Source organism: Anser anser (assembly GCF_964211835.1).
Source record: "Anser anser genome assembly, chromosome: 3".
Classification (NCBI taxonomy): domain Eukaryota; kingdom Metazoa; phylum Chordata; class Aves; order Anseriformes; family Anatidae; genus Anser; species Anser anser.
The window spans coordinates 37,709,405-37,736,761 of NC_139722.1; the positions used below are offsets into that span (position 1 = coordinate 37,709,405).

Here is a 27,357-nt window from a genome sequence, read left to right on the forward strand (position 1 = left end):
CTCTGTTCTTGCCTTTTTCCCTGAACAGAACAAAAATAGCTGGCTAAGATTATTTGGATTCTAGAAGTAACATGGTGAAAAGCTAAAGAGAATAAGGAGCTTAACTGGAAGCACAGCAACAAAGGAGGAGAGAGCTGGACATCTTGCTAAATATCAAAATGTAGACAAGTATTTACACTAAATAAAACATATGTAAATGGTGTGGTGCATAATCAAGACTATCATACAGGTTTCAACTTAATGATTTTGGTTTCCTCATTCCTACAGGTCTCAGTGTAACAGCAATACAGTCAGCTTGCATAAGTAAGACACCAGAGCCATTAGTGCTGTATGTCCACGTATTTTTGAATTTTAATTTAATGAAAATCTTCCCTTCTCTCTTTATCCCAACCCAGCTACTTCCTAAGACAACCTTCCCACGCCTTACACCAACACACAACAGAAATCCCAACAGACAGGTAAAACTCATATGATAAACTATGGAATAGCACCGGAGGTTACCTGTTCCATCTTCAAACTGTCAGGAAAAGGTCTGTTGAAAACTATTGTGGCAAAGTGCTTTAAAAGTAAGGAAGCAACAAAGAAACAAAGCCAACTGCTTCTGCTTAATATTCCACCTGCTGATAGCCTGGTGAGAGAAGTTCAAGTTTATTTCTGCTTTAGTCTCTAAACCGTTTCATTTATATCCCAAAAGAAAATGTGCCAAGGCCTGAAAGCTAAGTAACGGTCTATTATCTTCATCTCCTGCAATGTTTTAGACTTAGTGATGCCAACAAAACCAGCACACAGACATAAACAGAGTTTTTAAGAGTCTCTCTTAGCAAAGGCTACATGAGCAGAGTGCGCTGTGATGCAATGGTGAAACCGTATCACATATACAGCACTGCCACAGCGCACGGCATTGCCATCTCCTGTGTGTGCATCCATTTCTTAACACACCAAACCCAGACACTACTTGAAATACCATTTGAAACACCGGGAAGGTGCAGGGAAGACGCATGATACAGAATGGATGCATTACAGATGCTTTTAATGAGAGATGCTTGGTTATGTGCTCATATTTACATGGAATGAATGTAGTCCAAACAGTAAATCTACCACAACCCACAAGAACGAGGTAGAGGAGACTAAAGGAGAATGTGACGCTCTTGAGTAAAACTTTGAAACTGGATTGTTTGAACAGGTGTCTTCATTGAGTTATTTTTTGAAAACCTTCCAGAAAAAAAAAAAAAAAAAAGTTTCAAAAATTAGCTGCTTAAATTCTCTCTTTGCTTCCTGGCAGTTAAAGCTGGAATGAGAATAAATACTTCCCTGCATGAGGTATGAGGATTAATTAGTTTGTGCATATAAAGGTGTATATAAGTATCAACTACTATTTTATTTTTAACACCTTATTGGGACTACTGCATTCTTACCCCTGAGTTCAGATTTTGGCAAGAGATTAGGATTGAGTTAAAATGGGAACAGGTGTTTGGAAGATGATATGGCGGCAATAAAAACACTAACTGAGAAAATGAAGGGAAGAATAATTTAAATGTGGCATTTGTTGGTATCCTGTGAAATACAGAGGGACCCAAACACGACCACGAAGTCAAAATAACTATGGGATATCTAGGAAGACATCTGTACCAGATTCTTTCCTATGCTGGCTTTTGGTCTCTCTGGTCACCCTTTTCCTCCAGGATCTCATGATGCCTGTTAAAAGACTAGACAATCAATAAACAACAATTTCACTGTTTAATGCTGGTTGGGTAATAAAACATTTTCAAAGCCTCAAAATGATTTAGGAGTTTAAGACCGCTATCAGTGAGATCTGAGCTCCTAAATTATATCAGGCATTTTTACAGTGAGGATCTCTGGCCCCAGATATCCCTACAACCATTACTAGGTCAAAATGATTTCTCTTTCCAGGGATCAAGCAAATTCTTTTGCCAGCTGCAGTCAGAAGAAAAGTCAAAACTAACTATTTTGACAATCAAACTCATGAAAACACATGTTTTTGCAGGAAAAAAAAAATTACTGACCTCCCTTGAAGTTTCATAATGAAAGACAATATTCACCATCTTCAGAGTATCCTTCCCTCAACAATAAGCAAGATAATTAAAGATAAAAGCTTTTAAGTGTTTCTCTGTTTTGTTTTGCTTTAAAGCAGACTATGGTCAAACCCAAATCCTGCAAGTTACGCTTGCTGGCATTAAGAGGTACTAATAATTTCATACAACCATAAAAGCAGATAAAGCAATGCTTTTGAAAAGCAAAAGATTTATGGGGGAAGGTGTTGCAAAATGTATGGAGTTTAGTATTACTTTGTTCACTGCTATTCCCCACGCCTGTTTCTTGTAAGTCTAGGATATTATGTAGAAAATAAATAAATTTTAACTAAGGAGATATAGGCAAGCCTGCCTGTCTGCAGCAAGGGTTCTCAGCTATAGGAACTCACAGCACTGTTGACTCTCCAAGTCAGAGCTTAGAATGAGAATATCATAAGAATTTAAAATGGTTGTATAGACTGTATTAGTCCCTTATGTCTTTCAACATTAAAAAGCTTTCCTGTGGCCTATGGAACTACTGACTGAAAAATGTAGTAACCTAATTTGTGGATGCTACGTGTTTTTGTTTCTGGTATTAAATGATGTTTGCATTTTAATAAGGTTTAATACAATTACCTATGACTTCAGTATGTTTAAGGTGCATCCCTTCTAAGTATTTCTTGTCAGTAGGCAGCTATGAGAGAACTAGTCTATTAAATTAGCAAGACGTTAAGGAAGGTTTTTAAATGACAGATGACAAAGGATTCTCTTCAAAAAGAATACCGAAGAATACAATTTTGACCCAACACAAAATCACACCTCATTTGGATTCTGACAACCTTATCAACAATAACGGCATCATTCAGAAGCTGAACTTGGCCCATTATCATTGATTCTGCATATACTTTTGAACAACTCTGAACAGCTCCCCTTAACTCAGTTGTCCAAGGGAGGCGATTAGTCATGTGGTGAAGTGCTTATAGAGCTCAAATCTAGGTTCATAAAAGGCTTATGGATCCCCGCCCCTGACAGGCAACAGATAACTCTGAATACTTACTCTCCATTGAGACAGAATCGGAGAATTTTGATGAATGATCAGCTAATGATTATTTCTGAAACCACTGGATGAAAATGAATTGGTCTTTCAAAATGAAAAGCTGTGCAAGGAACCTAAGAGATTTTATGACAGGGCTTGACTAACTGATGATACATGACAAGTTATCTGCAATAGCAGAGGACTACACTTGATAACACACACGAGTTCCATGCAGTCCTTGCCACAAACCACACCAACTACTTCAAGCCTCCGCAGTCAAAATTGATCACAAAAGCAAGGACAAAGATGGTCTTTTAATCAGATTCCCATGTCATCCTGTTAACACAGCACTAACAGTGGGAAATGCAAGCTAATGTTCTCCAAGCAGACTTAAGATGAACCTCGCTGTCTTGCATAGGGACAATAACTTCCACTGTAGGAGCAGGAGTGACCTGCCAGTACAATGATCTTTGACATACCCTAGCATTAAGTCAGAAGATTTTGAGTCTCAGAACACTGGTGTCCTTCCTTCTCAATATACGACCACTATCAAAAACACACACACACAACAAAAAAAACCCCAGGCATTTAATAATTCAAAAACAAACCTTTCATTCCAAGCATAGCCTTTTTCCTCACCAAAAGAAGTGCCAAAGATTATACAAAGACCCTGAGGTCTTCACTAATTTTTAATAATAATTGCCATACAATTGCAATTTATGCAATGAGCAAATGCTCTTGTAAACTTCTTCTCCCCGCCTGCGTTGACCCAGCTGTTTGGACAGCTGTGCAGTCACTGGATAACACAGAAGGAGCAGAGGGAAGAGACAAGATGACAAGAACAGAAGGCCAAGAGAGACGGAAGGGCTACCTTAAACCAGATCAAATAGTTTGCTGCTGAATATAAAACTACTTCCATAGGTAACAAAGCAACTGGAGCTAACGCACGTCATTAAAATACTCAAAATAAAGCTGTAGGCAATGTCATGTGAATGAACACTGAATGGACATGGTACTAAAATATCTGGAAATACATCCTGAAGCAGCATGTACTGTAGACAACTTTTATCGTCATTCAGCCTTATCCAACTAAGTCCAATAAGCAATTCAGAAGACAGCTTTCTCTAGTATATCACATTCTGCTACTTGTCAAAGTTATTTTCATATCTGATTCATTATGGAAAATATAGGTAAATGATCCTGTTCATCTTCCCTGATCTCCAAGAGATGCTGACTAGAAAACCCGAGCCTTTGCGCTCTCCAAATCTCTCTGCTATTTCTTCTAAACGGTGTTGAGATCACACCCTTCGGGAGGTGCAATGCAAAAAATAAAAGAAGCAAACAAACAAACCAAAAAATCAAATATTTACATATATTTAATCAAAGGCACCAACTCCATTCCCCAAGAAAACCCTTAGAGTTGGATTTCTGAAGTTAAGCACAAGTTCATCTGTACCACTGCTCACCCTCTCTTCCTTTATTACTCTTACTTATCTACTTCATTTCAAAAAGAAACGCAGCAGCCCTTAAACATAGGGCTATTCGTCCATCATATACCGCAACAGATATTTGCATTGTGATGGAACCAAAGGCCTCAACACGAATGAAATTACAGTCACTAATAGCCACTTCCCTTCACAGATAATTTACACTCCTCACAAACAAACCACTCCTCAGGTAGTCATCTTTTACAGCCTCTCTTTCCTTTCCACATGTGAAATGCTTTGATTAAAATTTGAAAATCATCTCCTCAGATCATGAACTGTGCTTCTAATTTTTCAGCCAAGTGCTATGCACAGCTTTTATCTGTAATATAACAGATTGCCCAAGGACACACAGAACGAGCCATGGGAAGAGTCAGGATTTCCTGCCTCTTAATCCTCCCTCAGACTAGCTCTCTCACATTACTAATTTTAGGGGGACAGCTGGTGGGGGGAAGAGAAGACAAAGACAGGAAAAAAGATGGAGAGAGGTTTTGTTTGTTTGTTTTGTTTTTACATAAGTAAAAGTGGGTAGCAACAATAGCATGTGCCCACCCCAGAACAGTGAAAAAAATCCTGGGTCCATGAACATACAAGTGGTTGACATGAGTCAACTGTCTCATGGCTCACTTGAACACAACTCAAAACCGTTCTGTGTGTTACACTAGTCTATTTAACTAAGAAAGCTCAAGACCACCTATAATTAGCAGGAGATGAGGAACATTCAAGAGACAAATACAGATCATGCAAAAGTGATGCACCAGCAGCCTGCAAATAATTAATACCCATCCTGATAATGCCACCTACTCCAAAAGGCCATGCAACAGTTCACAAAACCCGTAACATCACAAAAGAACAGGAAGATCATTTTTCATTCCCACAAAAGTAGGTCACCTATCACATTCTGAAAAAGAATCCAAGCAAAAAAACAAATAGATTTTTGAGACAAGTTGTACTCATTTATCATAGCAAAGCACAGCTCACACGGGGGCTTTGGCAGCCCTCTGGCTAACTGGCTGAAATGAGACCGATTTCAAAATAAAAAAGATGTTAAAACAGTTGTGCCAGTAGAAGACGTAACTGCAAACATGTATGTATGGGATATTTAGAGGCTGCTTTACTTGCTGGGATGAGATGACAAGATTACAGAGAGATTACTGCCTACTATACAGGTAACTCAAAATTCATGCATTTTATTACTATCTGTGTTTATAGCAACACCAAGAAGTCTTGTATCCATGCACTCCCCAACTAACCCATAATGAAGAGATCTAGAGCAACATCCAACAGGTACAGCCAACCCTACATTGTGGGAATGGAGATGGTGTCTTTGGGTCCCAGGGATCTCATCAATGTCTATAAATACCTGATGGAGGGAACAAAGAACAGAGAGCCAGGCTCTTCCCAGTAGCATCCATTGGCAGGACAAGAGGCAATGAGCACTAATTTAAACAAACAAACAAAATTCCTTCCAAATACCATAAAACACTTTTTTACTGTGAGGATGGCTGAACGCTGGCACAAGCTGCCAAGTAAAGTTATGGAGTCTCCATCCTCACAGATATTTAAAACCCGACTGTCCTAGGGAACCTGTGCTAGCTGACCCTACTTTAGTCACTTTCCATGACTCTTTAAATACATTTTTGTTGCATACATTTTTAAAGTAAACAAGCTCATTTAAAAAAGATCAGTCACTAAGGCATCCTTCAAGACAAAGCTTTCCAATGTTTTTGTAAAACCTCAAAACCAGATTTTTTCTTCTCTCAGTCCATGCTCTTTTGGGGATGATTTAGATGGACTGCAAATTCCACTTTCCCTCATCAGCTAGCTCCCTAAGTTTCCCTTTTTACATCAGCTTGTTTCAATCACTTGAAAGATACTTCAGTCAAACAGATAGGGAACACTTCTGAGTTATACATCATCTTATAGCTTTGGTTGATTTCTCTCCCTGCCCCCCTTCATACCCTCTTTTCTTTATATTACAGCATAGCCTGTCCTTCAACTCATAGTTCCCTGCAATCCATATTATTCTCTTCAAGTTTCTTTTTTCCCCTCTTTTTCCTTGGCTTTTTTTCAGCCACTGAATTCTTTCCAGTTTCAGATGAAAATAACGATTAGACTTGATTAGTATGAGACCTTTTCCTGAACCGATAAAAATCTTATCATTCAAAACAACGCTAGCATGATTTCTTTAACAGTGAGATTTTCATGTTCCTTTTCTTCTTTTTAGAAAACACTAATGACCTTCAAGGATAATCAGTTTTCCAGCTTCTTTCTTTCTATTCTTATTCTTATTTTTTAATCCAATTTTACCATCAAGGACAAGTATATATGAACAAATTATACACTGGAGTCATAGCTCCCTTGAGGTATCATTCTGGATTATTGAAGTACAATTATTATAACACATTGGTCTGCTCTAAGACTTCTAAAATACTGTTTAAAACTCCTTCCTTACAGCAAAGCCACTAAAAAATGCTATTAAAACCTAATTCATCTGCTTTGTAAAAATGAACATATTTAGCACTTCACAAAACTCAATGAATGAAAACCAGCATACGTTAGTAGAAATGTAGACAGATGATAATTAAGAATATAGGTAGAAACGGGAAGGATCCCAAAATGGACAGGATCCAAAGTTGACAATCATAGCGTGATCTTAAAACCTGAATAAAATAACCTGCAGTTGCTCAAAATTAAAGGTCGGACTAGATGATCTGAGAGGTCTTTTCCAACCTGAATGATTCTGTTCTCTCAGTTTCATAAGGTAAACACCAAGAACTAGCAAAGAATGAAATCTCACATTTCTATGGGGATAACTTCAATTCAATTGTATTGCACTGAGGGGGGGGGGGGGGGGGGGACAGACGAAAGGTTTGCCTTAGACACTCTCCTGGACTTGTCACACTAAAAGCCTTATCACTTTACAGATAATTTGAACAAATACTTTTATTTACTTTGATCATTTGCGACATTTCACCCACTTGCACCTGGAATTTAAACACTTTATACAAATTCTACTACACTGCATAAACAAATAAACTAAAAAAATACTAACTATATACTGAACCCCCAGACCCTCATATTCCTTCGTAAGCCAAATTGAATGTGCAATGCAACTGATCCTACCTAACTTTAATTATTTAAAATCACTCATTTTCCTATAACCGACTTTTTAAAACAGGCTTTCTAGTCTTTCAAACCTCAGAAAGCATTCCAAATACCTTTTTTTTTTCACACTACGTATATTTTACATATAGTCATAGATACAAAATCACTGTGTATTACACAAAGTCCAGGTAATGAAAAAATGCTTTGCACTTTTCCTTGTGTTCTATTTCCCTGACTGAACTTCTTTCCCCAGCCATTAAATACAAACAAAGCTTGTTTAAAAGACAGATCGAAAGACAGAAGGAGAGAAAAGCACAGACCTTGAACACCAGGAGTAAAATTAAATTAGTTAACTGCTAGAAGCATGAAGCGTTAATGAAATAGCACTGGAGAATTTTCTCCTTACGAGGAACATTTATTCAATGTTAATTAAATTCTTTTATTCAAAATCTATATTTACCCAAGCATAAAAATATTACATCATATCAATAGCTGAAGAGTGTAAGCACTACTGCACTAAAAGCATCTTTTTTCCCATCTAGTGGAGTGAAGCCTTTAAATCATTGATATTATTTGAAGTGTTCAAAGAAATGATGGGGACACAACAACAACCCAACCAAACAGAAAAACACCAGAGAAACCTCTGCATGAACCAGAAACCACAGTTATTAATTCATTTGTCTAATGAATAGCTATCAGAGACTAGCTCCAAGCATTTTCTTACAAAGTTCACATCCAATAGTGTTAATGAGGAACTTTCACAGAGCCCACAACAATTATTTCCCTACAATAAATCCAGGTGGCTGGTTTGTTCATTTGCAGTCCAGTTCTGCACCACTGAAACCAAAAAGTTTTGACATTAACTTCGATAGGTTCAGCAGCTGAGTTTCACCAGGGTTTTCTCTAGTTTCTGAGCTACATTTAAAAAAGCTGCATCTCACTTCTGACAGTTCATTTTAACTAAATCACAGGAGCACAGTAAGTTCCAGGTGGAATTGGAGCTATGCTTCATCTTAATCTGGTGTTGTGGATACAACATTGGTGACTGCTAGAGTCCTCACAGGCATTGGTCCAAAAAGCAGACAAACTAGAGAATGGTCTCCTCCTTGTCAAATTTTGGCCTCACCAGTATCCTGGCTCCTCCCAGAAGAGTTCAGAGGAGCACTACACTGCTGGAGCACTTCTCCAGCTCCAGCTCTCCAACAGCATCAGCACTTGAGCAGAAAAAGAAAAAAAAAAAAAGTGAAATTCTTATTTACTTACATAGATAAATTGCAACCTCTGAAGGTTAGCTATGTGGTATACAACGTGGATTTAATTTTATTTGCTGTTGAATTTCTTCTTAAAAGTCTACATTAAACCCTTCAAATTAAAGAGTTCTCACCTTGTTCACTGTTACCAGGATTAAGTCTAGATTTTAGAAAGAGCACTATGTGAAGGGGCAGGAAGGGGTAGAAAATAAGAGTAGAGGAGGAAAGTAAAAAAAAATTACAGAATAAAACACATTAAGTTCTACAGATAATATTTGGTTGCATTCTAGATATCACCTTAAAACAGAAAGAGCAGTCCTTAATGGAATATATCCCCAGGATAACCATGTGGAATAGACACTTTTGATTAATTTAACTAGTCACTAGCTACTGTTCTATAAAAATATAGCTGAAAATGTATTTCCTTTCTATGGAAGCAGAGAACGCAACCTGAATTAAGAACCAGTGTGTTCAGCAGAAAGTTGATTCTATGCTGTTCCACAGAAGGATGTAAAGCTCAGTTGTTCAACTCCCAGCCTCAGTTTTTCTACCTTACCCGAAAAGAAGTAAGGTAAATCAGACAACAGTGAGTACTAGAAATTAATTTCTAACCAGTGAAAAGGCATAGATGAATTGCAGGGCTGTCTGCTCATAAGTGGTACAGAAACAAAGTAAAATGGTACATAATAGAAATGAAAAAGTGACATGGAAACACCATTGCAGAAAACCTAAGTAGTCAACAAAGAGGAAAACAAAGCAGTCCTAGAATGTAATGTATTCTGAAAACCTGGTGGATGATGACTGGAACAGACTTTGTATGAAAACATCACATAAAGAATAAGCAGCAGGCACTTTGGTGAGTTAAAACAGAAATCTGTTAGCTAGTCATCCCCCGTTACACAATGATAGCCATCTTTTTTGATACAGTAGGACATTTAAATATAAACGCAAAAAGAAATGCATCAAAGACTGGAGCACCAACAGCAAGAAGAATTTCTATCTGAAACTGAATTATGCAGGCAAACAGTTACTGATAATAACCAGAACTCGAGTCAGTGATAGCAATTACAGAAAGTGAAAACATCTGAACAGTGCAATGTCCTGTCTTTTTCAGGGTCGCATTTAGGAATAGCAAGCATTCTGAAAGAACTTGTAAGTGGACCGAGCAGCCACCATAGTCTGTAAGATTACAACATTTTTACTTGTACAAGTTTGCAGGCAAGACTATTTTTCACGTAGCCAGAGTGATAAACATTAATCTCTTCTATTTTCCTTGTAAAATTCAAGCTTACTAAAAGCAACAGAAAGAATTTAGCTCCCCAGCTTGTTTTATCAATTCACAATGCCAAAACTCACAAAAATAATGAAGACTGAGAACTGACCTGTTAAGACAGTCTCTTCCTCTATAGCCTATGCTTTTATAATTTACGTTAATGATATGGAAAATATTTTTATATTTATTTTCCATCAGGCAGAATCATTTCCTATTTCCCTTGTCAAGCTGCTGGGAGACCGATACAGAAACATTAACCAGAAAGCCTGGCGGAAGTCCAAGCAGCACTCCCATTCTGCCCACCCGACGACGCTCCCTGTGATCTCACTTGGCTAGTGCCTTGTCGGATTCCTGCAAGTTTTCCTACGTGCTGCGAAATGGTTGCCAGGTTTCACCTCAAGGCATTAACAGCTTGCCGTTGAAGGCTAAATGATTGCTGCATCTCAGTAGGCTGTGTTAATACCTACATACCCTTGTGCCCTTCTCTTTCTTCTTCCTGTAGAGTATTCCAAGTCGTATTTTGGGAGCACTGTGAAATGTACACGCCGAGATACTTCCTCGCACGCCCATGTGTAGAGCCGCTTCCTTCAATTCAGAAGTAGTGGGGCTGCAGTACAAACAAGTATTTGCACAACTGATCTTTCTTACTGGTCGAAACAGCAAGCGACTTAGAGACGATGGAAATAGTCCTGCTCTCTCTGAGGTCTGTCAGAATTTGGCTGGTTTATGTCAATGGGAACAGCAGCAGCCTACTGCTTTTCTCTTCCATATTCCTTCATGTTTTACCCTGCCTCTGGACAGACAGCTGCTTGACCTCCCCCCACATCCACATTTCTTCTTATTCTAGCTTTCAAAATCTCTAAACTTAAAGTTTTCCTCCCTAACAAGCAAGAGCTTTCAAGCACTACCATTTGTCACCAGCCATCAAGCACGGACCAGAGACCTATGATTTAAGCACACAGACTCAGAGCCCAGCACTCCCTACTGACATCGCAACAGAATGATGGACTTGTATTTCCGAGAGAAGGCAAACCGTACGTTTCTCACTGGGGGCATTACTGACTTCTTAACCAAAAGATCCATTCCAGACTCATTTTCAACTGACAATAAAAAAGGAGAGCTTAACAACCCTCTTCCTTTTCGTCCACCACGTCCTTTATCATAGTCAAGTCATCGATTCAATTATTACAGTCTGGCTTTGCAGACTTCTGTATATTTGCCCATTTGTCTCCTTGAAGACATCATTACCATTTCCAGCTCTTCAACACATAACACTGCTCAACTGCTCTGAGAGCCTTGGCAAGATGCCCTGCCTGCTAATACAATGCTAGGGCTCAGTGACATCCTCTTTCAGGATCCCTCTGAATTTTGTAATCTGTGATAATACACAGCCTACAGCTGCAATCTGGTAAGACCGAGTCCATCTATTTTTAAAGCACCTGTAAACCCACTAAGAAGCAACCTTATAAATGCATCTCAGATTTCTTCTGGGCTTCTTAAGTAGTTTCAAAACTTCCATCCAGACTCTTAAAGGAAATGAACAGCATCACAGCTTTCCATAACAATACCCATTCACAAAGCACACAGCATAATAACATGAAACCTTAAGGAAAAAAATTTCCATTATAGAATCGCTGTTGTCCAGTGACTCAGTATTATTTTCAAGACAACAGCTGACTGCCTAGCTCTGTGCAGCTGATAACTAGATTTCTGTACCTTGTTTGCTGGGAGACTGGAACTTACTCCTCACTCAAGTCAATCCGTTAATTACGAACTGCACAGAGCTAAGACTAACTTGGATAAATCAAAGCTTTGGAGGGAAGCAGCTCAGAAGAATTACCTATAAACCACACCAAACACATACAGCATTATTTGATCTTACATGGGTCTAAACATTTCTTTTGAGCAGAGCCTGTTTCTCAGTCAGAAGGGTGACACTCTCAGTTAATACAGAAAAACAGATGTTCTCGAAATGTATCAGGCCTCCCATATAAAGACTCTTCTTTAGGTATATATTCAGGTACATATACAGAGGTATTTGGCTGATCTCATTTCATAACACTTTCCTGATAAACACTCTGGGCATTTGGTGCCTGTTCATAAAGAACATCAACCCTCAGTTTCTGTCTAATAGGACTTCATGGACACAGTGGATAATTAACACCTAAGCAAACAGCTACACTTTTAGAATTCAAAATGAGTTGGGAAAATCAGACCTTCCACAATAGAAGCCAAAAGGAAATAAAATGAATGGTATTAATCAAGACACTTTCAATCCTGATTAGTTCCATCTTCACCCCGTTTGAGGAGTTGATAAGATGGGCCGTACCAGGCTATCTAAATTAGATTTCTGTAATCAATTGTGCATTTGCGTCTAAATGGCTAATAACATATCTGAGCACATTTTCTAAGAAAACTACAATGAAATGCATCACCAGATGCTGATATTACACTTCATCCCTTAGGTCTTTTTTCTCCGTATGCAAGCGAATACTTAGTTTTTAAGAAGCCCACCCAGGTGTTTGTTGCTGGAGTCTAGATGGAGAGAATTGCATGCAAATGAACTGATTCCTCAGGCAGATCTTCCCTCTCAAGCAGCAGGGAACTGTATTTCCAGAAGAGGCAATTGCCTCTGTACTACACGTACACTGCCTCTCACCAGGAGCTCATGATTTTTGTAATTAAACCTACTTCTGCTTATGATATGCCCAGATTCGCCCTCTCTGATTTCTTCTGTAGTGGTGAACAGGCGTGGAAGAAACAGATGACAAATTCTGAATCTCAGGTTAGGAGATTTAGGTCCTGACTCTCCACCACAGAGCACTGAAGCAACCACAGAATTTTATGCTTCCAGCAGTAAGCTCAGCCTGCATTTTTCCCATTCAGTGTTTCAGCTTAGGTTTAGATGTGATCGAGTTTGTTTGGTTTCTGGCTGATAGAAACGGGCAACTCCTTTCCATTAAAGGAAGTGCAGCCACACCACACATTAGATAAGTGGGATAATACCTTCCCATCAGCATCTCCACAGCAGCACCAGATGTCATAACGCCAAAGTGCAGAAACGCATGCCTGCCTGTCCTGCAGCTACGGATTAGTCACATCAAGGACACAGAGGGGAGGTAAAAGACATAGCTCAACACGCCCCTGCAAATGGAGAACATCCATGCCAAACAGTTCTCAGATACGAGACATTGTTTTACTAGTTTATGCAGAATCAATAGTGGGAATGGTTTTTAGTTATGGTTCAACAAAGACTTCAAAATAGTAATTACAGTTCAAGAAAAAAGTTGTTCTATTTCAGCTTGAGACCCTGAGAGTGAACATTAAAAAAAGGAGAGAGTCCCGGTGTTGAAGAAGTACCACAGACTGCTCTAGAGATACTTTTGAAAAGGTAGCTTACAGTGATCACCGATAACCTGGGTGGTATGATAAAAATCACCTCATTAAAGGACAATTAAATAGCAGACAAGAAAAACATGGCAATCACTAAATTGAACCTAGAAATTTTTATCATTCTGCAAAGAAGTATTTAAATTCGTCTTTGAAACACTAATTCTTTTAATACTGCTTGCTCTTGTCAGCATTTTCTCAAAATCACTTCATAACTCTAATTATTCTGCAGTGTTTGAACAGATTTATTATGGCTTTTATTAAATGCAAACAAACAAAAATACACACACGTTATAACTTCTTTTATTTTCAAGTCAATTAAATATCTGTATGCTTATTTAGAAAAGACTGCATCTGCTTTCCATGGGCTCTAAGGCTTAGTCACTTGTTTCCTATTTACAATAAATTGTTTCAAATCAAACTTTAAAATTCCACATAATTATCACAATAAAACACTTATTAACACATGCAATGCAAAATGAAATCCAAACATTTAAGAGAGAGTAGGTGTTTTGGATCCTTTCCATAGGAAACAGTTGTGTTGTTTTTTTATGAAGAAACTATAAAAGCATCCCGAGCAAAATGAAGCCATCCTATGTCATCCTAGCAACTGACTGGAGTTAATCAAAAATGGAAAAAGCGGAAAGGGAAAGGGCATTAGTTTGCAGCCAAAAGAGGCTGACACTGACTACGCTTGGTTTACTCACTGCAGTTTACAATTTGTAAAACTGGTCAGTAAAGGGGAACAAAAATTACTGTATTTCAACAGAATGCAATGTATTTGCAGTGGTTTCTCTGTATTACTGTGAGCTTCTATATTACTGTGAGCTTCTATATTACTGTGAGCTTCTATATTACTGTGAGCTTCTATATTACTGTGAGCTTCAGACAAAAATTAAAAAACCCTAGTTTGTCTAAAGAAATCCTAAGGGATTTAGGATCCAATTAATTGTCTGAAAAATATTGCAGAATATACATACACATATCCAAATCTGTAATTCATTCTGTGGGAGATGAGTAAGCAAGTAATACAAAGCTTAATTTAAAAAAAATGTTTAAAAAGATAATATTTCAATGCATAAATGGACTTATTTTTCTTTTCTGGGACAGGTGAATTTAAAAATATTCAAAGCCTATTTCTTCTCTCTTGATATTTTCATCTTTTATATCGCTATTTCCCAAATAACTTTGAACCACAGTATCTCCTGTTTGACAGAACTCCAGAGGAGTGGAGTCCAACTTAAAAGGTTCTGTGTGACATCTGCAGCTCCAAATGCTCAGAAGGGAACAAAAGGAGGAGCTGAGCTGAGCATATTTTTCTAAATTTTACTCGACAGTTTGCTTCAGAAAGGATTGTCAGAAAACACAGGTATATCTGCAATCATCCTCAATTCCTGAAGCATACCTTAAGCTAACTTCTTTTACCACAAAGAAGTTTGAGAATGCTATTTTAACCATATAGATATATAAAAGTCTCAACACTGAAAAAAGCACTGCATGTGAAGGCATGCTTTAGCTCAGACCATGTGCAGACCAAAGAGACAGCAGTAATTTTGTATTTTGCCTTCCATGAGTCTTGTATACTTTTGATACTCACATAGTAGAGCCATTAAACTACTACAGATACTGGTTTTATACATTTTTGTATTTTCTGAGCAACATTCTACTTCACATCTCTACCACTGTCTATTTCAGAATGTTTCTGCAGCTGATGAAAAGACTTCAAGTGATAAAAAACTTGATTCATGAACTCAATTTTTTATAATAATTTTTATTTTTTAAAAAGGCTCTACTTCTCTTAACTAACTGAAGTGGACAGTGTGCTGATAAACTTCCAGTGACACTGGGTTCAGCACTGAAGAATATCAAGAACATAAAGACTGCTCAGCAGTCTTTAAAGCAAGCACAATCTTCTTTCAATATCATACAACTGTAACAGTAAAAATAAAACTGTGATCTATTTAACTACAAGAGCTCTTGCTACACTCTATGGCCTTATGAATAGAGCCTTGATATGGGAAGTAAAATGCCTGGTTTCCCACAATAATACCAGTGAGAGAGAATGTGCCGAACAGCCCCATATATCATCATAAGAATTCAATATCCAAGACATTTTCTGTTCACTGTGCTTGAATTCAGAGAAAGACAAGATAAGGTTAGCAAAACACAGCAGAGATTACTTGTCACTTTAAAGCATCTCCCTGTGTTAACTGTTTTGTGTTGTAAGCTCTGAAGTACCAACACACTTTCCCGGACTGCGCTGAGAAGTAGCAGCTGAGCAGTTCGGTGATGAAGTACACGGCATCTCAAGTGGGTGATAGCTACAAGTGCTCGCAAGTATTATTTATAAAATACAAAGTAAAGTCCAACCATTCCTGAAGCAAAGGGGTGTCAGCTCGGGTGGAGAGCCAGATAGATCAAGAGTGCAGTAAGGTAACACAGCCTTCTGTGTAATGTAATGGAGCCGAACACAGAGGGGGAAAACAATGCTCAGAGCAAAAGCAAGCTAAGAAATTTCTGAATCTTTTCTAGCAGCTACTTCTTCTCTCCCTTCTTACTGCTTTCTGCACAGCTCCAGGATAAATATGAAGTACTTCAGTCACCCTACTCCCACAATTCTAGGCATCCTGGTATGGGTGAGGGATTGTAAACCTGGCAAAGTGCAAGTCAGGACAGCAAATCCATGTTCTCTGGTAAACCTGGGGGCAGCCAGCAACCATCAAGAGCTAGTCCTTCCTTTTGGTCCTTCTAGAGTTTCCAGGCTCAAGCTTGCTAAGATTTGACTCTCTCCAGTCCACCAGAAAACATCAGTGTCACTGCACAGGTATAATGAGAGATGAGCCAAATGCAGCCTGGGACCTAGAATCAACAGTCCACTCTTACAAAAAAAATTTAAAAAAATAAAAATAAAAAAAGGAAGCTTAAAAGCTGGTTGTGGTGATCAACCCACCCCTTTAAACTGAGAGCTGTGTACCGTAGTCTACTGCTGCTCCTTTCTTCCAGGCTGCTCCAGTGATGTAAACCACAGTGAAGAATCTTCACAGGGTCAAAACAGAATGAAAAGGGATTTCAAATATTATGTTACTAAGCAGTAGCACGCTGTTGGAAAATAAAATGTAATTTATGTCTCAGCACAGATATGGAGTCTGTTAAGCTAGTCCCAGAGAGCATTTCTAGAGCGCAAAGCAGAACAGAGTTTATTACAGAGATGATTAGCAACTAAACACATTTACTTAATGTGGTTTTTACAACCTAAACATCACCCACGTATGCAGTATACCAACTAAAGATTTTGACTTGTCAACACTGCAACACTGAAATATAATCAAGAGATGGCGTAAACACAGTCTCAAACAACACAGGGGTATGGATAAGATCATTTCTGTCTACTTAATTACAGGTAGCTGGCAGTCTGTTTTAAAGTTTTACTAATATGAGCTAAACTATAACTTTTAGTTCACAACATATACAGCTGCCTGTTAGATTCATTTTAAAATACTCTATCAGAACATGAAAAATGCCCCAGTGATCCATTTAGCTCCATATCACATGTCCAACAGTGGGAACATTTAGGAAAGCAGAAAGCTCTGGCACGTCCCTGGGTCATTTCCCTGCGAAGTCCCTCAGCATTCAACATCCAGTGCTCAGTGGCCTAGAACCTGGCCTCCTGTTGAACAAGACTGCCACTTGTGGACAAAGAAAGAAAACAACTCTACAGTAGTTTTCAGTTCAAATATAAGCATTATATATATATATGCTTATATATATATATATATATGATTTCTTTTTCTAGGCCATCGCAGATATGCTTAAGAAAGCAAAACTAGTTTTTGTCATTTTGCTATTGCTCCACTAAGACACAACAAATATCAGAGTTTTCTATTAGTGCCTTTCTATTACTTATCATTTCACTCAAAGTCTTCTGTATTTTGATTGCAGAGGGATCTTATGCTCAGGTAACAGCACAACTTAATATCATTATTCCACCTCTCTGTGGATCTTGCCAACTTTTCCAGGAAAAAATACAGAAAAACTAGGACATATAATTCTAATACTTGCTTTACAGAAGGTGAATATCAGTGCAAAGAACAAGGCAAAAAAATGATAAGGCTGGTAGCTTGTTGTAAAGCTTCAGAGAAGAAAGCTGAGGCAAATTTTGTTTCTGCTTCATGGATTCACAAACAGAGGCCTAAACAAGGTTCCCAAGGATAAAAATAAATAAAGCAATATTTTCCTGGATGGTGTGTGCCCTCCAGGACAAACATTTTATGATGCTACAAGGAAAGTGAAAGTTAGAGCCAGGACCTTATTATAACAGCCGTTTTTCTTCCCTCAAACTTAGCAAAACACCACATTATCTTATTAGAGTAGGTTTCAGAACTTTGCTTTTTTTGAAAACTACAAATCTGTTCCTTTCTTGTTGCTGTGAGAGCACAATGGGAATCAGCTTAAAATGATAAAGCAGTATCTTCAGCCTGAAATCATTTTCTTAACCAAAATTACAACAATCTGATATTGTCACATCAAGCACTTTGCCACACAGATTGGCAAAGTAAGGTCTGAACAGGTCAATCCTAGAAAGACGTTGTATCCCCCACAATTCAGCAAAGCATGGTGATATTTGCTTCAAATTAAACCCTCCATGGTCCCATTGAACTTCAAGTTTGAATGATCTGTTCGGTAATAGGCCAAAAGGAACAAATACAAATTCAGAAAACATGGGTTCCTAAACTCCAATTGGCATTTTTGGGTTTTTGCCCTCACAGATGGATGTGCTTGGAAAACAAAGTCTCCAAGTGAAACATTTTTACAGGAGTCACAGGAAAAACTACACACCGCATCCTTCCTCAGCGATCACCTCTGCTGGTGACCAACGAGGGCTTCCACGGCCAGGTAGGCCCCTACTGTGGGGCCCTACCGTGCCAGCGGCCATCAGCAGGGCACAACCCACCGGAGAGGCACCACAAAGACTCCCGAGGCATCCCCGTTCTGTGTCTGGGGAGCACCACCACTGACTTGTCTCTAGGCCAAGCAGCGCAAGGATTTAAGGGTTTGATGGTTCAAAGTCTGATGAATCCCAAATGCCCCGGAACAATAAAGTACAAGCATGCAGATTCTGACAAGGAAAAAGAAAAGTCTAAGGTATTTTGTGTTCTTGGAGGTAAAAACCTTCCTCGATTTACTGATTCACATCAGCACACACACACAGTCTGTTTTCATTTGCTATCTCTACACAGATTAAAAAAAAAAAAAATCCTAAGTACATGACCTTAGACTTTTATCACATATTATCGACAATGTAATGGACAATGAATCCATTCTCCTAGATTAGTCAACCAAAACATTCACTTCTTAATAGGAAACATAGATTAGTCAACTGTACGAATAGTTATTATTTACCAATCTTTGAAACAGGATATTCTTCAATTTTATGGCTTCCAAATGTACAATCCAGTAACAATCCTGACCTTTGGTATTAAAACATCATTTTGAAATGATAAATGGATGCTGTTCAGTTGAGAGATCTCCATACACAGATTCCCTGTTTTCAAGTTCACAGGATACAAAGGAAGGACACAATGCAGGTGCATATTTATTTCCTAACATTTAGATGTGTTTTCAGCAGTTGTCCATCACTGTAACCGTATTATAGATCAATTACTTGATTTTGTTTTATGGCCATCTTCTTCCTAGGTTCTTTCTGGCTCCAAAATTCTGCAATAAGATTACCTTTCACTGAACATATTTCAGGAGCACAAATTACATATTCTCTTGCCTTAACTGAAAACTGGGAATGCAGACAAATAGAAGGTACAAGATTTTCTGCTACGGACTCTTTAGGACACTCATTTCCGCTAAGATGACCATTATTCTATCAGACCATTATTCTGTCAGACACAGCTTCAGATACGTTTACTGCTCAACATCTGATAGTTTAGATTTGCATCAACTCACAGCTAATGGACTACGTAACTACAAGGCAAGACAAGTATCAAAAAAGAAAAAAGGATGAGTTGATCTGTTGCATGATGATGAATCAAGATGCCTGTATATATTGCTTTTAAAAATTGTGTGCGTTCAGAAACATGCTTAGATCATGCAAATCAATATTTAACACGCCTGCAACAATGGTTTTCTGAGGAAAATTTCCATGAATAGTGAGAACTTCAGCAGTAACATAGAGTGACATTCACATGGTACAAAACTGTGAATGCTTCACTACTAATTTTATACACTGGCTTGCATATTTTGTCCTATTGCTCCAACCGGCTTTCACCACTGTCAATCTTTATTTTTAGCTGAGGACTTATGTGTATACATTACTTTTTTTTTTTATTTTTTTAAGACAAGACGACTTTATGTAATGATGCATTTCAACAGAATTATTGAAATTACTGAATATTCTAGCTACTCCAGACTAAGTTTGAAAATTTTATTTTCCTACTTTAAACAATAAATTTAAACAGTGATTCACTGTTTAAAAACCCAATGGCATTGTTTGCCCTGGTCTACGTTCACTACTACTGGAAAAAACTGAGGATGAAAAGAAATTCTCCTTTGCTATATATAATTTAATGAAGAGTTATGCAACACCAGAAGATAAACATTTAGTTTAAAAGGGCTTATGGGCCCCAGGGATCTCTCTATTTCCTAGAAATAACACCATTATACTGAAATAGCAGCTGCTCCTTACCTGAAAAGAGTTCATGCACTGAAGTGAAGGGGGCAGAGAGGTGGTACTCAATCCCAGTATCAGCAATAATTCCAGACAAGTTTCTGATGGAAACTTTAAGGGATGAACTCCAAAATCATTTTCCCACGCATCAGCAAGGCTGTAAATTAAAAGAAATATATTTATATATATAAAATATACCTGAAAACCAAGTATTTCAAACGAATACTAGGATGTGCCATAGTATTGTGATAAAAGATTCTCCTCGCTTGTCACTCCTCTCCTTGTAAGTCACAGGTGTTTCTGCCAGAAATACCAGGTGCATTTAGAGCACTTTATACCTACTGCCAATTTTACAGAAAGATACATAACTTGAAAGGAAAACTTAGCATACACTAGAACAATTCACTCACATTTCTTACTCCAAGTTGAATATTTCTGAACCAAATGTTAACTGCCACTAGCAAATTCCCATCATATGGTGTTTTTACACATAGAGCATTCTAACTGGAAAATAATGCCTCCACTTTTTGTCCTTTCACTTCTGAAAACACAGGAGGGACAGACGTGATTTCAAAAATTGATATTTATGATGCTCTCATCGTAACCTTACTAACACTAAGCACACCCAGTTCCTTTTATAAAGCTTTCTGCTTTAGATGTATTAAAAGAATTAAGATTTTTTAGAGCTAATCACACCCTATAAAAACATTCTGAAAGCATGTTTCTATAAACTGTTCCTGCTACCACATGGTGAGAACAAGATCAGTTTAACAAGATTAAATCAAAACACGAGAATATTATACATCCTATTGTGTGTTAAGGAAGAAACAAGCCTGCACAAACTGCCAGATTGATTAGCGATCCAGTTATTTACTAATTTTATCTGGCCAGCTAGTACCATATACTCCAGACCAAGGCAGATGCCAATTATTCTCAGCAGATTTGGAAGTATTACATTTTGGAAGACAATGTTTGCTACCTTTCCATGTCCAAAACTTCAAGATTTCAATACACAACTTTGGCATCAGCTTTCATTTTTAGATTCCTCCAGCTCTTCTGCAGACAAATTGTTCAAACTGACTAATCTTTTGCTCTTGAACTCATCTGCTTGTTTTAATGTCTTATCTAGAAACAGCTGAATTTTTATAAGCATATAAAAGAGTAGGCATTGCTGCAAGATTCACCGCAAGTGAAAACTAAGCAAGTATTCACTCCGCCTGTATCCTTCTGGATGATACTCATTCCCTCAAGTCTAACAACACTTGTCTGTAAAGTCAGATATAGGCTTCTTAGATATAGGCTTACATATACACGTTTTATGCATATGCTTCCACTGTTAACTCTTCCCAGCGCCACTACTAGCTCTTCTGCATTTTCTACTTAGCTTAATTTGCACATCTTTCTTCAAAGAGTCAGTATATTTTTTTTTTCTTAGCTGCATTTGTAAGGAGGTAAGAAACTGACCTCTTGAATTTTAACTGTTTTTTTTCCTTTCCTAACCTTTACATTTTCTCATCCTCCTTTGCTTATCTATGGGTATGTAATAACCCACTTCTGCTTCTAGACACAGAAGCAAAACCCACAGTGCACACAAGGTCAGAGGGGCCTTCATCTCCTTAAAAAAAATAAAAAATACAGGATTGTGTTCTTGCACTCTTTTGTTTGTTTTTAATTCAAAATAAAAGAGAATTATATCACTTCTAAATTACCAGATATACTATGTCTTTCTCAACCCAAAGCCAGAGTGAACAGGTCACTTTGACATGAGGAGATTCAAACCATGCAGGGAAGGAGAAGAAAGAAGGGTGTCTGGCCTGGCACCCTCTTGCATTTCATATGGCGGTACCTCACATAAGGTCTCCCCACGTGGCTGACACCACACCAAAGAACCGAGGCCAAAACCTGCCGCACAACAAAGCCTTCATAATACGCAGAATGTGGCTGGAAATTGGTTCAGGTACTGTAGCTGTGCCAGACAGATCTGGAAAAGCTGTTTAAAGCTAACGCACAAAAACTGTCTGCTAGGACACGAAGGTGAGTAGCTCAGAAGACACCCTGGAGTATTTTCACAATCAAAAGGTACAAACCTTCAGCTAAGCCTCCGGATACTTTATCTATATTAAAAGGAAGCAGGACTCTTTAAAAATAGCCTGCGAGAGGTGAAGCCCTGACTGGTCCAGAGATTGTGGGGATGTGCCAGGGGAGAACATCCAGCTCTAGATCACAGGCACTGAGCTGCCAGCAACCAACGAGTCATCATAATTGTAACCTAGAATTGAGTTTCATATTTCACCATCTTTTTGTAACTTCATTTCCACACATAATTAGAAATTAACCTTTGTTATGTTCCTTACTGCGTCTCTGTTCTACAATTTTGACTGGTGCTACAGGTAAATTGAGGTAAAGCTAGCAAAACTGGGGCTTTCAATTTTTCACAAATCAGCAAGTCAAAAGGTATCTTCAAACACACAGTAAGAGAGTTTGGAGACTGGAGGTGATACTGTAAGGTCCTGGGGCTTGGGAAGGCATTTCCACAGAGCAGTGCCCCTCTGCAAAGAAACCTTTCAGAACTCCAGGCACTACTCAAAGCATTACAACTTAATTCAGTATCCTGATTCTATTTTTACTTCATGACTTGAGGATTTTTTTGGAGCTGCCTCCTCATATTAAAGCCCAACTCTTAGAGCACTGACACTGCATTAGGGCATTTTTTTTTAGGGCTGTTTAGGGCTGCATTAGGGCTGTTGGTTTACATGGGGGAAGGACTGTTTCCATAAAAACATCTAGCCCAATTATATTATAATTCTTGTTTATTAATAGCTCAGTTATGCGCATTTCCTGAAACGATTCCAGTGTGTTCCCTTATTACAAACAAACCATGTGTGTCCTAGCACTTACAGCTCCAGGAACACTCATGTTAGGAATTAGTCTTTATGACTTGTCCTTTTGCAGCATCTAACACAAGTGCTTGTGGGAAGTTTGTGCTTTGTTAGACCATGTCTCTTTGTTCTTCTTTACCCTTGAGACTCAGGGGAATATTTTTCTATAATCTTCACTGTAGAGGAAAAAGAAAAATGTCTGGTTACAACAAAAACAAAAGCCCTATTTTTTAATCTTAGTCTCACAGAACCTGCAGAAAGAGGATTGTCTCTCTTCCAGTACCGGAAACTGTTTGTTTTCTATTTACTGAATGAGCCAGATCAGTTGATAGTGATCCTCAGGAGAGCGAGTACCCATAGAGGACAACCCAGTGCTTCCTCCCAGACCAAGGCCAAATGCCAAAAGTTTGAACTGGTTGAGAGTTCCTTAGCCATGTAAACAAAACTGTGTTTCACTATCCTAATTTTTAAAGAAAGAGTAATTCAATTTGACATTAAGATCAGGCAGATTGCCAGAGGGAGTTTTGGGGAGGGCTAAGAAAAGACAAAAAAAAGAAATCAGCAGGATTCAGAAGTGCACATGGTAACTTTGGATACACGAGGGACTTCGCATGCACGTGCTCTCCTCCCTTGATTTCTAATACTTTCATTCAGCAATGAATTCTTGCTTCTAAGCTGCTCTTGAAAGAAAGTACACTGGGCACAGCCTGCACCTTTTGGGAACAAAGACAAGAGCCAGAACAAGTCCCTGAGAACATAGCTCATTATGCTGTCTGAAAGGAATAAAGAGGAGGTAAAACAACAGATTAGCTGGAAGAAGGTGAGATTAAAAAGAAAAATAACTTATGCACAGTGACTCGTGTTTTGTACAATTCATCTTTCTGCAAACATTTGTTTTTTCTATATTGAAAAAAAGCCTTGAGATTCTGGGCTTTCCAGTTTGACAATAAAAATTATGACTCTCAGTATCGAATAAAAATTAATAAACTCTTCACAGATTCCCTAAATCATCACAGGACACAAGACTGCATACCTCAGACTGACTTTGTGACAGATAAAACCTCACCACCATAGACCTTTGCAGTGTTTGAAGGAGATGTGAGTCAGCTTCAGAAATCAGGCTTTAAAACAAACAGATGTAGTAAAACATACTTGATAAAATGGTTCGAACTAGGAGCCTGCTCTGAGTTAAGAAAAGAAAATGTCAGACTGATTTATTTTTTTTTCCACAGTATGTTAAATCCACCTCTGTAAGTCATCATCATTCAGTTTTTCCTACCAGTGATCTCACTAACCCTAACTATTCTAAGCATCATGTCTGTCGCTCCATCTTTCCCATTTATTTCTTTATCACCCCCTTTCTGAGAACTTTTAAGTCCCTTAGCATATTTCAACCAATTTTTCTTAAGAAAGATCTCAAGTATATTAGGTTTTAGCATGTTTCAAGTTCTTCTGAAAATCGGTGTCTGAATAGTGGAGAGAAATCCGTGTTAGTTACCTCACAGAGAAAAGCTACTGATGGAGCTCATCAGCATATATACCAGACAAACAAGTGACGTTTATATGGGACAATATTAGCAGAAACTGAATATGACATTTCCATCTAGCAAAACCAACTGCTACAAGTAAACACATTCTTCTCAGCCTACTATACTCCCTAATGAGTAAGCTGAATTGAGAGACTTAGTACTTTTACCTCAGCTTTACTTACCCACTCCATTTTGTGGGTACAGGGCAACTGGAAAGGAAAACCTCGTTTGGAGGCAGAAAGAAGGGTTGGTGGTAATGACACTGCCCCATAAGGGCAAAAATCAGAGCTCTTCCTGGTGTCAATCCAAACTTAAGATGCAGCCCCCTACAGATGAAAATGACACCCCAAACTCACCCTTTCTGTTTCAGCTACAAAATATACATTACTCTTGGCCATGGAAACACAACAAATAGACATAAGATTAAAACATATAAAACAAGACCTTCATATAACTTTCCTTTCGAGAAAGAACCACGTGATGAATGCTAATCAAGCTGTTTAATATGCTTCAAGCATAAGTTTCAGAACTGAAAGCAGTACAGAAAGTGAACAGAGTAAAATTCTACTCAAGAGCAAGAGGCAACATTTGGCTACTATGCTAGATGCTGATGACATAACTATGTGCAATGTGCTAAACTTTCAAACTAGAAGGTTGAAAAAAAGCAAGAAAAAAAGATGAAAAGCTGAGACTATCCCCCCCCCCCCCATTTTTTTCAATACTTTCTCTAAGGAGCAGGATGTGTGAAGGAAAAATGTAGAGCATGATATCATTGTCACGCTCCCATAACCAGTCAAAGAAATACAGCCAGGAAAGTAAAATTCCTACAGCAATATGAGCAAGACATTTTTAAAAAGTGAAGTTTTTTAAAAGTGAAGTGCTGTTTTCAAAGCTGCTTAGGTAATAATAATGGGAAATCCAGGGAAATTTGCTTTTCTTTAAAAAATATCAGAAAATCTTTTCTGAAATTCACAGAATCATTCAGGTTGGAAAAGGCCTCTGAGATCATCAAGTCCAACCGTTAACCTAGCACTGCCAAGTCTACCACTAAACCACGTCCCTAAGCACCACATCTACACATCTTTTGAATACCTCCGGGGATGGTGACTCAACCACTACACTGGGCAGCCTGTTCCAATACTTCACAACCATTTCAGTGAAGAAATTTTTCCTAATATCCAACCTAAACCTCCCCTGGTGCAACTTGAGGCCATTTCCTCTTGTCCTTGTTTCACTTCTTGCTTGGGAGAAGAGGCTGACTCCCACTCCACTACAACCTTCCTCCTTGAGGTTGCTGTGCTCCCTCAGCGGCTCCTCATAAAACTTGTTCTCTAGACCAACTTTGTTGCCCTTCTCTGGACATGGTCCAAGGCCTCGATGGCCTTCTTGTTGTGAGGGGCCCAAAATTGAACACTATTCGACGTGTGGCCTCACCACAGCAGAGAAGAGGGGGACCATCGCCTCCCTGGTCCTGCTGGCCAGACTATTTCTGATATAAGCCAGAATACTGTTAGCCTTTTTGGTCACCCGAGCATGCTGGTGGCTCCTATCCAGCCAGCTGTCAACCAGCACCCCCAGGTCTCTTTCTGCCAGGCAGCTTTCCAGCCACTAGTAGCCACGCTCCCAGCCTGTAGAGTTGCATGGGGTTGTTGTGCCCCAAGTGCAGGACCCGGTACTTGGCCTTGTTCAACCTCATACAGCTGGTCTTGGCCCATCAGTCCTGCCTATCCAGATCCCTCTGCAGAGCCCTCCTACCTTCGAGCAGGTCAACAGTCATGCCCAACTTGGTGTCATCTGTGAATTTACTGAAGGTGCACTCAATCCCCTCATCCAGATCACTGATAAAGATGTTAAAGAGAACTGGCCCCAGTTCTGAGCCCTGGGGGACACAACGTATGAACAGCCTCCAACTGAATTTAACTCAATTCACCACAACTCTTTGGGCCTGGCCACCCAGCCGATTTTTTACCCACAGAAGCGTACACCCATCCAAGCCATGAACATCCAGTTTCTTCAGAGAATACTGTGTGAAATGGTGTCAAAAGCTTTACTAAAGTCTAGATAGACAACATCTATAGCCTCTCCCTCATCCACTAAGCACTTCACCTTGTCATAGAAGGAGATCAGGTTAGTCAAGCAGAACCTGCCTTTTTTAAGCCCATGGTGACTGGTCGTGATCACCTAATTCAACTAATTCTGAAAGCATGAGATGAGCAAAAATTGAAAACAAGTATTCAGATAAGACTACAGATAAGACTAAAGGTAAAACAATTACTTCTCCAGCAGAACTAATTGATCACAATGTTTTCAGATACATACATTTAATTCATCAGGTATTTCTCCAAGGGTCATTAAGGAATTGATCCCCATGAGTTGCTACCATGTTTATGTAAGACAGAGTAAGATGGGAAAATAGCGTCCTTAAAAGCAAGGTTTAAGACACCAAAAAAAAATAAATTACATTTTATTTTTATAATTCCTTGACCCTAAGTACTAGCAAACTAACCCAATCAGTAGGTCATGGAACCCACCCATAATGTCCTGTGTCCTCACAAAAAAAAAACACACATTCACAGTATATCAGTGAAGTAAGAGAAATCATGAAAAAAATATTGGGAGTCTTATCAGATTTTGAAAAACTGGACAAGAACTCTTACTAGACTGCATTTTTTCAAAAGAAATTGAGTTTCTGCTTCTTCCAT

The 27,357-nt window shown here is 38.6% G+C and overlaps 1 protein-coding gene across 2 annotated transcripts in view; it reads right to left on the reverse strand.

Moving 5' to 3' along the window:
• UBE3D (ubiquitin protein ligase E3D) overlaps nt 1-27,357 on the reverse strand; it is an 82,292-nt gene that overhangs the window by 15,282 nt on the left and 39,653 nt on the right. The window contains exons 9-10 of one of the 2 annotated variants that reach the window (XR_014581308.1): nt 20,266-20,404; nt 8,785-8,872 (exon numbers count right to left, since the gene is read on the reverse strand). Coding sequence is in view for 1 of the 2 variants with exons in the window: in XM_083828289.1 (XP_083684415.1) it covers nt 20,266-20,404 (139 nt within the window). In the remaining variant the exon portion in view is untranslated. The remainder of the gene's footprint in view (nt 1-8,784; nt 8,873-20,265; nt 20,405-27,357) is intronic. The other variant, XM_083828289.1, reaches the window with a different exon arrangement.